This window comes from Oncorhynchus keta, chromosome 34 (genome assembly GCF_023373465.1).
Source record: "Oncorhynchus keta strain PuntledgeMale-10-30-2019 chromosome 34, Oket_V2, whole genome shotgun sequence".
NCBI lineage: Eukaryota > Metazoa > Chordata > Actinopteri > Salmoniformes > Salmonidae > Oncorhynchus > Oncorhynchus keta.
Genome location: NC_068454.1, coordinates 28,583,921 through 28,598,715, shown reverse-complemented (window position 1 = coordinate 28,598,715; position 14,795 = coordinate 28,583,921). Strand labels below are relative to the sequence as shown.

Sequence of the window (14,795 nt, the reverse complement as noted above, 5' to 3'; positions counted from 1 at the left end):
ACTAGAGGACATTTCTCCAAAAAAGTAAGTCTTTGTCCTCATGTGCAGTTGCAAACCGTAGTCTGGCTTTTTTATGGAGGTTTTGGAGCAGTGGCTTCTTCCTTGCTGAGCGGCCTTTTGAGTTGTCGATGTAAGACCCGTTTTACTGTGGATATAGATACTTCTGTACCGGTTTCCTCCAGCATCTTCACAAGGTCCTTTCCTGTTGTTCTGGGATTGGTTTGCACTTTTCACACCAAAGTATGTTAATCTCTAGGAGACAGAACACGTCTCCTTTCTGAGCGGAATGATGGCTGCGTGGTCCCATGGTGTTTATACTTGCGTACTATTGTTTGTACAGATGAATGTGGAACATTCAGGCATTTGGAAATTGGAAATTGCTCCCAAGGATGGACCAGACTTGTGGAGGTCTACCATCTTTTTCTGAGGTCTTGGCTGATTTGATTTTCCCATGATGTCAAGCAAAGAGACACTGAGTTTGAAGGTAGGCCTTGAAATACATCCACAGGTACACCTCCAATTGACTCAAAGGATGTCAATTAGCCTATTAGAAGCTTCTAAATCCATGACATCGTTTTTTGGAATTTTCCAAGCTGTTTTAAGGCACAGTCAATTTAGTGTATGTAAACGTCTGACCCACTGCAATTGTGATACAGTAAATTAAAAGTGAAATAATCTGTCTGTAAACAATTGTTGGGAAAAAATTGTTGGGAAAATTACTTGCACAAAGTAGATGTCCTAACCGACTTGCCAAATCTAGAGTTTGTTAACAAGAAATTTGGAGTGGTTGAAATAGTTTTAATGTAAACTTCCGATTTCAACTGTATGTGTGTGTGTGCGCGTGTGTGTGCGCGTGTGTGTGCGTGTGTGTGTGTGTGTATATATATATATATATTTGCAAAAAAATATGGGGGGTTGGAAGTGATGGTGACAATCCATCTGCAGCATTCACGTGCGATTTTCTCAAAAGTGGGGTTACAAGTTTATCAACTTTCAAAGCGGAGTTACTTTCCCATTGTTCTTCTACTGCAGTGTATGATACCATTTTCTAACTCAGTGTCTACTTTTATCAAATGTTTAAAAAAACACAATTTCAAATTTTGCTGCATAAGACAGTCGGTCACATTTAACTTGCATCTGCCGTTTCGGGTACAAACCCGACTTAGGCTTTCCCAAAACAAATCCCAGTTTCAGGTCTGGTAGGCTGTAGGTTTAGCTAACTCTGACAAAATCCTACTGCTCTTTAAAATTTGATTTGATATCCTCTTGTCCTTGTGGCTACTGCTGCCTGCCTGCATGCCCCCATCATTGAGTTTCCCTCAGTCACAAGTCTTAGTTCTACAGAATGTAATAGAATAGGCATTCCCAAACTGGGGGACACAACATTTTCAAACTGTCCATTTTGTAAGGCCCACATCCATAGAGACACATACCAGATCTACTGATAGTACTACACCTACACCTGTTGACAACACAAGTTGTTCTGCTTCCACGAGCACACTCAATGCTAGCATCAGTAATTCTACATTTGTTGTTAGCCCAGCTAGCATGGACACTGACAGTTGTGAATCTGAAGCAGCCGAAGAGCTACTGCCCCCTACCCGGGAAAACACAGAACGTCGGACCATCGAAGTGGCGAAAATATTATAACTACATTGATTTGGGGTTCACCTATATTGAGAGCAGTGCCTTTCCTCAGCCACAGTGTGTTATATGCAAAAGTACTATCTCACAACTCGATGAAACCTTCACTCTTGTGCAGACATTTAAAAACAAAACATGGCAATTAAAAAAATTTTGAGCAAGAATTAAAAAGAATTTAGAGTAGTAAGACATGGATAAAAGCAACACATACCATTAATAAGGGGCTTGAAGCATCTTATATGGTGAGCTACCAAGTGGCTAGGACAGGCAAGCCCCAAACTATTGCGGAGGACTTAATTCTTCCTGCTTCTGCAGATATGACTGGGACAATGCTGGGTGAAAAGGCCCCATCAACAACAGTTTCACAATGCATCAGTGACATGGCAGGAGATGTTTTGACCCAATTACTGCTTCGCATACAATGCAGTGAATTCTATGCATTACAGCTGGATGAGTCAACATCTCCTAGCACAGCTCCTGGTACATGTCCGTTACATTTATGGGGGGACATCCTCTTCTGCAAACCAGGACAACAGGAGAGGATATATTTTCTTTGTGACATCAAATGGACTTTGGTGGTCAAGATGTGTTGGTATCTGTACTGACGGCACCAAATCCATGACAAGGAGACATAGTAGAGTGGTAACGCGCGTGCAAGCAGTTGCTCCCACATGGGTACACTGCAGCATCCACCGAGAGCATCCACTTGCTGCCAAGGGAATGTCTGACAGCTTGAAATAAGTTTTGGACACTACAGTGAAAATGGTTAACTTTGTTAAAGCAAGGCCCCAGAACTCTAGTGTATTTTTTAAATGATGCAATGATATGGGCAGAGACCATGTAACGCTTTTACAACATACAGAAGTGCGTTGGTTATCAAGGGGCAAATTATTATTACATATATATATATATATATATTCAATGTGCGGGACAAAATTGAGGCTATGATTAAGAAGTTGTAGCTCTTCTCTTTCTGCATTAACAAGGGCGCCACACGGGTCTTTCCATTTGTATGATATCTTGTGTGCAAATGAATTCAAGCTTACAGTCAATGTCAAATCTGATACAGCGAAGCACCGGAGAGAGTTGGGTGCGCAATTACGCAGGTACTTTCCCAAAACGGATGACACAAACTGGATTTGTTATCCCTTTCATGCCCTGCCTCCAGTACACGTACCAATCAATATATGAACAAGAGAGCCTCATCAAAGCTGCAATTTAATCAGAAGCCACTGCCAAATTTCTTGTTTGAGCTGTGCTCAGAGTATCCTGCCTTGGCAAATCACGCTGTTAAGACACTGATGCCCTTTGAAACCACGTACCTTTGTGAGAGTGGATTCTTGGCCCTCACTAAATTCAGGCACAGACTGTGTGGAAAATGATTTAAGACAGACTCTCTCGAATACAACCCAACACTGCAGAGTTATGAGCATTATTTCAAGCACACCCTTCTCATTGACCTGTGGTGAGTTATTCACAATTTTCTATGAACAAATAAGGTTTTATATGTAAGATAGTTAAATAAAGAGCAAAATTATTGATTATTATTATTTTTGCCCTGGTCTTATAAGAGCTCTTTGACTCCTCCCAAAAATTAGAATTCTTATGTTTAAAAATATATGCTATAGTATGTGTGTGTGGCATGCTTACAATGATGGCAAAAAACAACATCTGAGGGTACGCAGATGGAGGTTGACAGTTTGAGGGGGTACGAGACCATGAAACGTTTGGAAACCACTGTTCTAGAACACTGCAAGCAGAACACAGGATTGACATCAAACACCTGGAAATCATGCGTTTCATGTATTTGATACCATTCCACCGATTCAGTTCCAGTCATTAAAAAAAGCCCATTCTCCCCAATTAAGGTGCCACCAACCTCCTGTGCTTGTGTTGTACATTTAAGAACCCTCAATAGTGTTGCTTGTAAGTGTTGTAAATGTTGATTACCCTCACAATGTTATAGTTCATGTTTGATGACATTAATGTAAGTGTTAACTCCCAATTAAATGGTGGGCCTATTGCAATTGTTTGGTAGAGGACTTGTCTCACCAGTCTTTCCAGCTCCACTCTCTCCTGTGATGAGGATACACTGGTCTTTATCCTGGTCCCTCAGAGAACGGTAGGCCTCATCTGCCAGGGCATAGCTGGAACACACAACAAGCACATCCACATTGACATACTTTCATAGTCCAAACACATTGGATATTCAATTGCGTCACAGATGTAGGTCCATCATTTCAAGGAAATTTCCATAACATACACAACATCCATTCCCATACCATCTATCATTCAAGCGGTTCTTGACAGGCCAACTACATTGAAACTAATAGACTCAGAGTCTATTGACAGAATATTCATCTTTCTCCATAGCTCACTGGGTTGATATTAGTGCTGTCCCCGAATAAATAAAAAAAGTCAAGTCGTCTTATTATGAATGTGCAAAAATTGTAATCAGAGCGCATTCTGGAGAGAGATGTGCATTGTGCAGCCACAATCCCCCTAGTCTAGGACTGTACCATCCCCGTGGCTTCTGCAATGGATTAGTCTCGGCCTCCGCAATGAATCAGTTCACGGAGATGGGTGCGAATAAGACAGGTGTCTTGTGTGCCAAAATTTCGTACGAATAATTCTCTCCACACACACAGTAATCGGAAAGTATTCTGACACCTAGACTTTTACCGACGTTATAGCATCGTTCTATAATGGAATTTTTTTTAATGTCCTCAATCTACACATAATACCCATAATGACAAAGCAAAGGCATGTTTTTAGAAACGTAAATATCACATTTACATTAGTATTCAGACCCTTTATTCAGTACTTTGTTGAAGCACTTTTGGCAGTGATTACAGCCTTGTCTTCTTGGGTATGACAGTAAAAGCTTGGCACACCTGTATTTGGAGAGTTTCTCCTGTTCTTCTCTGCAGATCCTCTCAAGCTGTCCGGTTGGATGGGGAGCGTTTGCTGCACAGATATTTTCAGGTCTCTCCAGGGATGTTCGATTAGATTCAAGTCCAGGCTCTGGCTGGGTCACTCAAGGATATTCAGATTTGTCCTGAAACCACTACTGCGTTGTCTTGGCTGTGTGCTTAGGGTCATTGTCCTGTTGGAAGGTGAACCGTCGCCCCCAGTCTGAGGTCCCGAGCATTCTGGTGCAGGTTTTCATCAAGGATCTTTGTACTTTTTGCTCCGTTCATCAATTCTGACTAGTCTCCCAGTCCCTGACGCTGAAAAACATCCCCACAGCAAGATGCTGCCTCCACCATGTGTCACCATAGGGATTAGAGGTCGACCGATTAATCGAAATGGCCAATTAATTAGGGCCGATTTCAGGTTCATAACAATCGGAAATCAGTATTTTTGGGCGCATTATTATTTTTTATACCTTTATTTAACTAGGCAAGTCAGTTAAGAACACATTCTTATTTTCAATGACGGCCTAGGAACGGTGGGTTAACTGCGGTGGGTTAACTGCCTTGTTCAGGGGCAGAACGACAGATTTTCACCTCGTCAGCTCGGGGGATCCAATCTTGCAACCTTACAGTTAACTTGTCCAACGCAATAACGACCTGCCTCTCTCTTGTTGCACTCCACAAGGAGACTGCCTGTTACACGAATGCAATAAGCCAAGTTAAGTTGCTAGCTAGCATTAAACTTATCTTATAAAAAACAATCATAATCACTAGTTAACTACACGTGGTTGATGATATTAGATAGATATTATCTAGCGTGTCCCGCATTGCATATAATCTGACTGAGCATACAAGTATCTGACTGAGCGGTGGTAGGCAGAAGCAGGTGCATAAACATTAATTCAAACAGCACTGTCGTGCGTTTTGCCAGAAGCTGTTTGTTGTGCATCAAGCTTTGCGCTGTTTATAACTTCAAGCCTATCAACTCCCGAGATGAGGCTGGTGTAACCAAAGTGAAATGGCTAGTTAGTTAGCGTGCGCTAACTCGAGGGACAGAAGCTATACTGTTACACTGGCAATACTAAAGTGCCTATAAGAACATCCAATAGTCAAAGGTTAATGAAATACAACTGGTATAGAGGGAAATAGTCCTATAATTCCTATAATAACTACAACTTAAAACGTTTACCTGGGAATATTGAAGACTCATGTTAAAAGGAACCACCAGCTTTCATATGTTCCCATGTTCTGAGCAAGGAACTGAAACGTTAGCACATATTGCACTTTTACTTTCTTCTCCAACACTTTGATTTTGCATTATATAAACCAATTTGAACATGTTTCATTATTTACTTGAGGCTAAATTGATTTTATTGATGTATTATATTAAGTTAAAATAAGTGTTTACTCAGTATTGTTGTAATTGTCATTATTACAAATAAATACATTTTAAAAAATAAAATAGAAAAACGTGGCAGATTAAATAGGTATTGGCTTTTTTTGGTCCTCCAATAAATCGGTATCGGCGTTGAAAAATCATAATCGGTCAACCTCTAATAGGGATGGTGCCATGTTTCCTCCAGACGTGGCTCTGGGCATTAAGCTTTTTGAATAGCTTCTTCCATTTATGAATGATGGAAGCCACAGTGTTCTTGGGGCCCTTCATTGCTGCAGAAATGTTGTTTTGGTACACTTATCCAGATCTGTGAGACGACACAATCCTGTCTCGGAGCTCTACGGACAATTCCTTTGATTATTGTCTTGGTTTTTGCTCTGACATGCACTGTCAGCTGTGGGATCTTATATTGACAGGTGTGCGCCTTTCCAAATCATGTCCAATCAATTACATTTACCAAATCTACCACAGGTTGATTCCAAACATCAGCATTGACGTCACCTGAGCATGAATGTAGGTTGTTTGTTGTTGAACACTGACAGATAACTGAACGAGAGACCTCAGTTTATTATTTTTGTGAAGCTGACAGTGTTTTTGTAAATCTGGTTTTTATATACACTCAGATTTTATTTTGGATCCTGCGGCTCTGTTGGGCTTCGTTGCAGTGAGTGTTGCTGTCTGTCCCGGGATCCTGCCAGATTCCGCATAGGGGGAGAGACACGGAAGCCCAGCTAGCCTAGCTGGCTCTGCAGCCTCAAATGGCGGTCGCTATTGAACATTTCCAGCTCTGCAGGAGCTGTGTTTACTTTGCTTTGTTCCGGGACAATGTGGACGGTGCTGACTTTCAATGTTGCAACTGCTTGCTTGCAGAGGACTACAGGGGCGAAGTGGCTACTCTTAGCAAGCAGGTAGCAAACCTAAACAAGCTACTGGGGAATCCATGCCCGCCTACTTTTCCTTCCACCCCAGTGGCCGGACGTAGCTATGGTCTGGTGGAATTGTTGCCGCCGTTTTGGTTCTCCACAGCATGCTCAGCAGGGATCCATCCCTGAAGGGGTCTCCCCCTTCCCTGGAGAATGGAGCTGTTCTCAACCTAATCAACCGGCCACTGAGATAAGTCACTCGCCGAGGAAGACGACCCCTGGCAACGGGTTCTCCTTGGAGATGTTAAGCCCGGACCAGACACAGACCAGGACCGCCCTAGATCAAGAGGTTCCGGCGCCGCCTTCCTTAGGGGCTTCCCATTCGAGATTGGATCCGGAGGTACCCGCGTCTTCGTCCTCTGTTCTGTCTCCCTCACCAGTGGGGTTCAGGTCTTCGGAGCTCCCACCCTCATCAGACGGAGGCTGCTTGAGACTCCGGCCCATTCAACATCAACCGGCTGTCATCATCGGCAGCGCTATGGTGAGAAACATCTCGGTTCCCAAGGCAAAAACCCTGTTCTACACAGGAGCACAGGACATCACAAGCCTGCTTCAGACATTTCTACCACAGATGCTGGGAGCGGACACTGTCGTAGTCCACGTGGGGTCAAACGACTGGTTTTGAAGTACTGATTTTAGCATTAAAAGACTAAAAATAACAGCCAAAAATGTCAGGTCCAGTACCTTCGTTGGGCTGGGGGTGTGAAAGATTCAGCAGGCTACTGGCATTCCACATCTGGATAAAATATTAATGTAGCTCTGCTGGAATCACTTTTATGGGTAACTCTGAGACCTTCTGGAAACAGAAGATACTTTACAGGAATGACGGAGTCATTCCAAATCATCTTGATGTGCGTGGACAGAGTCCAGGAGCCAAGGCTGTGTTGAAACAATGACTTATCAATGACCCAAGACCAGCTCAGTTAATCCCTATCGTTGTGACAATGAATCGTCACAATGCTGCATCAAATGTACATTATCCTAGGGGCGTTGGCAGGAAGTAATTTAACTTGTCCCCCTAATTACCTCTGTTGATCCTACAGCTATTGTATGCAGTATCATGAGCCTATAAACCAGAGTTACACTGTTAGCACTGAGGCGGTGTGCTCTAGTACGGAGACCACTGTGTGCAGCTCACCCTGACTATCAGCTCCAATATAAATAACATGTGCAAGTCTACTGATAAGTTTCCCAGTAGCATTAAAAACAATCAAGCAATCCAGAAAAGTGCTAAAAATTATCCCGTATTAACATATGCAGCCTGAGAAACAAGGTCCATGAAGTCAATAACTTGCTTGTAACAGATGACATTCATATGCTGTCCATCTCTGAAACTCACTTAGATAATACCTTTGATGATACAGTGGTAGCAAAACATGGTTATAAGATCTACCGAAAAGACAAACGCCAACAGGGGCGGTGTTGCGGTCTATATTCAGAACCACATTCCTGTAGAGCTTAGAGACGATCTCATGTTAAATACTGTTGAAGTAATATGGCTACAGGTTAATTTGCCTCACCCTAAGCCCATTCTTGTGGGAAGCTGCTATAGACCAAGTGCTAACAGTCAGTATCTGGATAATGTGTGAAATGCTTGATAATGTATTTGATATCAACAGAGAAGTATATTTTCTGGGTGATTTAAATATTGACTGACTCTCATCAAGTTGCCCACGTGAGAAAAAATGTCAGGTTCAGGTTGTCAGTCAACCTACAAGAGTATTTACAAACAGCACAGGAATTAAATCATCAAAATATATTGATCATATCTTTACTAATGATGCAGGAATGGTTTAACCTCTTGCTCCTACCTGACACGCAGGCGTCCCATCTAGACATCTGGAAATGCAAATGCGCTACGCTAAATGCTAATAGTACTAGTTAAAACTCAAACGTTCATTAAAGTACACATGCAGGGTATTGAATTAAAGCTACACTCGTTGTGAATCCAGGCAACAAGTCAGATTTTTAAAATGCTTTTCGGCGAAAGCATGAGAAGCTATTATCTGATAGCATGTAACACCCCAAAAGACCCGCAGGGGACGTAAACAAAATAATTAGCATAGTCGTCGCAACACAAACCGCACAAATAAAATATGAAACATTCATTACCTTTGACCATCTTTGTTGGCACTCCTAGATGTCCCATAATCACTATTGGGTCTTTTTTTCGATTAAATCGTTCCATATATAGCCTAGATATCGATCTATGAAGACTGTGATAAACGGGAAAAAAATAGCGTCTTATAACGTAACGTCATTCTTTTTAATTAAAAAAGTCGATGATAAACTTTCACAAAACACTTCGAAATACTTTTGTAATGCAACTTTCGGTATTAGTACACGTTAATAAGCGATCAAATTGATCACGAGGCGATGTATATTCTTTAGCTGTCCGTCTGGAAATAATGTCCGGTTAAACCTCAACCAAAATATCCGGTCGGAGACCTGAACAAATGGCTTGTCTCTTCTTCGTTTGACCAAGAAACAAAGCCTAGGCAAATGACAAGACTGTTGACATCGTGTGGAAGCTGTAGGTATTGCAACCGTAGCCCCATTTATTGTGGTTCGCCTTTATCAATGGGTTGAAGTGGCGGATGGATATATATTTCCATTTTCAGTGATCAGATTTTCCTGCGCTTTTCGATGAAACGCACGTTCTGTTATAGTCACGGCCGTGATTTAACCAGTTTTATATAAACGTCTGAGTGTTTTCTATCCACACATACTAATCATATGCATATACTATATTCCTGGCATGAGCGTTTTCTATCCACACATACTAATCATATGCATATACTATATTCCTGGCATGAGCAGCAGGGCGCTGAAATGTTGCGCGATTTTTAACAGAATGTTCGAAAAAGTAGGGGGTAGGAGTAACAGGTTAAAGCAGTATCCAAATCCATAGGATGTAGCGATCACAATATAGTAGCCATATCTAGGAAAACCAAAGTTCCAAAGGCTGCACTAATATAGTGCATAAGAGGTCATACAATAAGTTTTGTTGCGATTCATATGTTGATGATGCCAAGAATATTTGCTGGTCTGTGGTGTGTAATGAGAAGAAACCAGATGCTGCACTTGACACATTTATTAAATAGCTTATTCCAGTTACTAATAAGCACGCACCCATTAAGAAACTGACAAACTATTCAATCCCGTTGGATTGATGAGGAATTGAAAAATTGTATGGTTGAGAAGGATGAGGCAAAAGGAAATGCAAATAAGTCTGGCAGCCCAACTGACTGGCAAAGTTAGGTCAAGCAAGTTAAGAAATCATGTGACTAAACTAAATAAAAATAAACTATACAATGAAAAATGTTATAAAGAAGGATTGTAAAAATGCTTTGGAGCACCTTAAATGACATTTTGGGGGGAAAACAAACTCGGCTCCATCATTTTTTGAATCAGATGGCTCATTCATCACAAAACACACTGATATTGCCAACTACTTGAATTCCTTTTTCATTGGTAAGATAAGCAAACTTGGGTATGATTGTTGTCTATCAACAATGACAAGCCACCGGGGTCTGACAATCTGTATGGATAATTACTGAGGATAATAGCGGACGATACTGCCACATCTTCAATTTAAGCCTACTAGAAAGTGTGTGCCCTCAGGCCTAGAGGGAAGCTAAAGTCATTCTGCTACCCAAAATAATAAAGCCCCCTTTACTTGCTCAAATAGCAGACCAATCAGCCTGTTACCAACCCTTAGTAAACTTCTGGAAATAATTGTGTTTGAGCAGATACAATGCTATTTCACATTAAACAAATTGACAACAGACTTTCAGCACGCTTACAGGGAAGGGCACTCAACAAGCACAGCACTTACACAAATGACTGATTGGCTGAGAGAAAGTGATGATAAAATTATTGTGGGGGCTGTCTTAGACTTCAGTGCAGCTTTTGACATTAAAAGAAGCCTCTCTAACATAATGCAGGTAGAATCAGGAATTCCCCAGGGTAGCTGTTTAGGCCCCTTACTTTTTCAATCTTTACTGAGTAAAGCCAGTGTGTCTAAGTATGCAGATGACTCAACACTATACACATCAGCTACTACCAGCAACTGAAATTACTGCAACACTTAACAAAGAGCTGCAGTTATTTTCATATTGGGTAACAAGGAATAAGTTAGTCCTAAATAACAAACAATTGTATTTGGGACAAATCATTCACTAAACCGAAATAAATCATGTGGAAATTGAGTAAGTTGAGGTGACCAAACTGCTTGGAGTAACCCTGGATTGTAAACTGTCATGGTCAAAACATATTGATACAACAGTAGCAAAGATGTGGAGAAGTCTGTCCATAATAAAGCGCTGCTCTGACTATCAACAAAGCAGGTCCTACAGGCCCTAGTTTTGTCGCAGCTAGACTACTGCTCAGTAGTGTGGTCAGGTGCCACAAATAGGGACTTGTGAAAATTGCAGTTGGCTCAGAACAGGACAGCATGGCTGGCCCTTAAAAGTACACAGAGATCTAACATTAATGACATGTGGAAGAGGGATTGACTTCATCACTACTTGTCTTTGTAAGAGGTGTTGACAAGCTGAATGTACCAAGCTGTCTGTTAAATTCTTGCACACAGCTCAGAAACCCATGCATACCCCACAGGACATGCCTGCAGAGGTCTCTTCACAGTCCCCAAGTCCAGAACAGACTATGGGAAGAGCACAGTACTACATAGAGCCATGACAACATGGAACTCTGTTCAACATCAGGTAACTGATGCAAGCTGTAGATTCAGATAAAAAAAGGTAAAAATACAACTTATGGAACAAGGACTGAAGAGACACACAAAGGTACAGACATATGCATTGTGATATTGTTGTATGCTAGTATTAAACATTTTGTATTGGAGATATGTAGTATATGTAGATATCTATATGGAGATATGTCGTATATTATATGATGTACTGTTTTCTCTTTTGTTTATTATGTAATGTAAGTGCTTTAATATGTTTGGACCCCAGGAAGAGTAGCTGCCGCCTTGGCATCAGCTAATGGGGATCCCTAATAAATACAAATACAATCAATTTGTAGAAACATCAAGGATGATCAATGGAAACAGGATGCACTGGAGCTCAATTTCGAGTCTCGCAACAAAGGGTGTACATGTGTTTTTTTGTTTTTACCTTTATTTAACTAGGCAAGCCAGTTAAAAACACATTCTTACTTACAATGATGGCCTAGGAACAATGGGCTAACTGCCTTGTTCAGGGTCAGAATGACAGATTGTTGTTACCTTGTCAGCTCGGGGATTCGATCTAGCAACCTTTCAGTTACTGGCCCAATGCTCTAACCACTTGGCGACCTGCCGCCCCTAAACTAAGCTACCTGCCGCCCCTATACTTCTGCAAATAAGTTAATGTTCTTTCTTTTTAATATATTATCAAACATTTCCAAAAACCTTCTTTCACTTTTTCATTATGGGGTATTGTGTGAAGATTGATTAGGATTTTTTAAATTGAATTAATTGTAGAATAAGGCTGTAATGTAACAAAATGTGGAAAAGGGGAAGGGATCTGAATACTTTCTGAATGCACTGTATATATTTGCTACTGCTCGACCCCCCAAAAAATCTTGTTCGACCAACAGCCTATCAACCAAACAATCGACCAGTCAAATAATTGAAGTCAATAGAGATATATTGAGTTGATATAGGGATAATAGGGCAGACAGTAAATATTTAGATGACTGACAAACTGTTAGGCCAGGCCGTATACTTACTAAGCAATAGTGCTGAGCGATTAGTGCTTGAGGCTGGTTCGGTTTGGGTTAGATTATAATCGCGGTTTTAGATTGATAATTGACTTAAACATTAAATACACTATGCATTATGCGGGTTGAATGCTGTAACTACACAGAATGAAACAGTCCCATGATAGTAGTGACTGCCCATTACTGCTTATAACTTATTACCCATAATTTATTCACATTACTTTAATAAAATATTTCAGTTGTCGTCTATATTACATATGTTTTATTTGATGACGATTATTTCATTCCAAGTAATCATCTCATGACTATAGAGCTGCTGCCTATGCTGTCTGACAAAAGTCACTATTTTAGTAGTTCTTCAAAGTATATAAGGCATACTTTTATGACTGCTGAATGCCAACTATCGATCGTGTATTTTCAGGTGCAGATACCTCCCGAAGCTACTGCTCTCCATCCCTCAATCATGCATTCTTCTGTCTCTTTTCGTAGCAGGAGTAAAAGAAACACCGACTGGACAAGTAGGCAGGAGGGCAATGATTTATGGTCATTGTCGTTAATCACCTAGTTTTCTGCGCTAAACTATGTGGAATATTGGCCTGTTGGAAAATACAACTCCCAACTAAAATCACACAGGTCAGGCTTGATCTGATTTATCTCCAGAGAAATTGCAATTCAAATAATTGAACCGATGTTGGTCAATTAGTTGTTACAAAACAACAATATAAAACAAAATGTCAGTTAATCGCTCAGCACTACTAATCACTGTCACGTTGCATCCTAGATCTAGGTCTGAATCTAGGTCTGAATCTTGGTCGCATCGGCAGATTTATTTGGGCTCCCGAGTGGCATAGCTGTCTACGGCACTGCATCTCTGTGCAAGAGGTGTCACTGCAGTCCCTGGTTCGAATCCAGGCTGCATCACATCCGGCCGTGATTGCCCATAGGGCAGCACACAATTGGCCCAGTGTTGTCTGGGTTTGGCTGTCATTGTAAATAAGAATTTGTTCTTAACTGACTTGCCTAGTTAAATAAAGGTTAAATAAATAAAAAATGATAATCATCATCATGTGGATGCATTGGTTCACTTTGCTGTGGTATTGGCACTGCTGTATTGACCTGGTTACATTTAGCCAATTTGCTGTGCTTTGTTAGCAGCAGTGTCCAACTGATAACAATGCATTTCCAGCAGGATCAACTAGACTAAACTGATTGAAAAACAAAGATCTTCTGTGAGTGAAATGCTGGATGCTTTGATCTGAAGCCAGTGGCAAGTGTGTGGAAAATGGATAAGGCGCCAAGCATGACATTTTGATTATCTTTGTTTAATGAGAGCAATCTTATTGAGCAGACAAAGTTGAGTGGAAATCAGTCGCAGCTGCAAGCTTCCATTGAGAGGCAATGAAACTTGAACGATGCATTTTGCATTAGCATAACTGATATTACCGTAACTATCAAAAACAAGTGAATGGTCAAAATAAATAAATGACGTCAAATGAACCCCAGCCATACATTCCAGGACGTTAACACAATGGGAAAGTGAGACAGTATAGCAGACTAACTGGATTCCCCTTAACAATGCTGGGATTGTCATTGTCCTGCTCTGATGGTTAAATATCAAGTGTGTGTGTGTGTGTGTGTGTGTGTGTGTGTGTGTGTGTGTGTGTGTGTGTGTGTGTGTGTGTGTGTGTGTGTGTATGGGGGGGATATTCCATTTTTTTTATTGGTTTAAATTAGGTTTAGGGTTATGGGTTTGGTTAAGTTAAGGGTCAGTTATAGATTATGGCAAGTCAATGGGCTGCTTGTCAGAAATGTCCCCTTAGTCTCTTCCAGGTGTTGCGGTGGTCTATACTTTGGAAGGGACGCAACCACATGGTGTAGAAGCAGCCACCCTATTGAGTGAGGCCATAGTTCTTTATGGATCACACTTGGCACCTAAACAGTCATCTATTCTACAGTTCAGTTATAGTAGTGTTCCAAACTCTCCCAAACTAGCCCACCAGACTCCAAATTAGCCCTGCTAGGTCTACCAGCTCCCATTTTCCTCTCCGTGTGTACTTTTCTACATTCATTACTCAGGAATTTTCCAGAGCCACCACTAATAATAGCTCTGATTGTGGAGGAACTGTTGCATGTAGTTTCCTTTTTGCTCAATTCCCTAAACACCCCCATCCATTCTAAGAAAATATGGCA

The 14,795-nt window shown here is 41.1% G+C and overlaps 1 protein-coding gene across 5 annotated transcripts in view; it reads right to left on the bottom strand.

Annotated features, from left to right (window-relative positions):
• The window catches only part of LOC118366648 (unconventional myosin-Ib-like), a 153,915-nt gene that overhangs the window by 69,925 nt on the left and 69,195 nt on the right, over window positions 1-14,795 (bottom strand). For all 5 annotated transcript variants that reach the window (XM_052493570.1, XM_052493571.1, XM_052493573.1 and 2 more), the window contains exon 4: window positions 3,697-3,791. In XM_052493570.1, coding sequence (XP_052349530.1) covers window positions 3,697-3,791 — 95 coding nt within the window. The remainder of the gene's footprint in view (window positions 1-3,696; window positions 3,792-14,795) is intronic.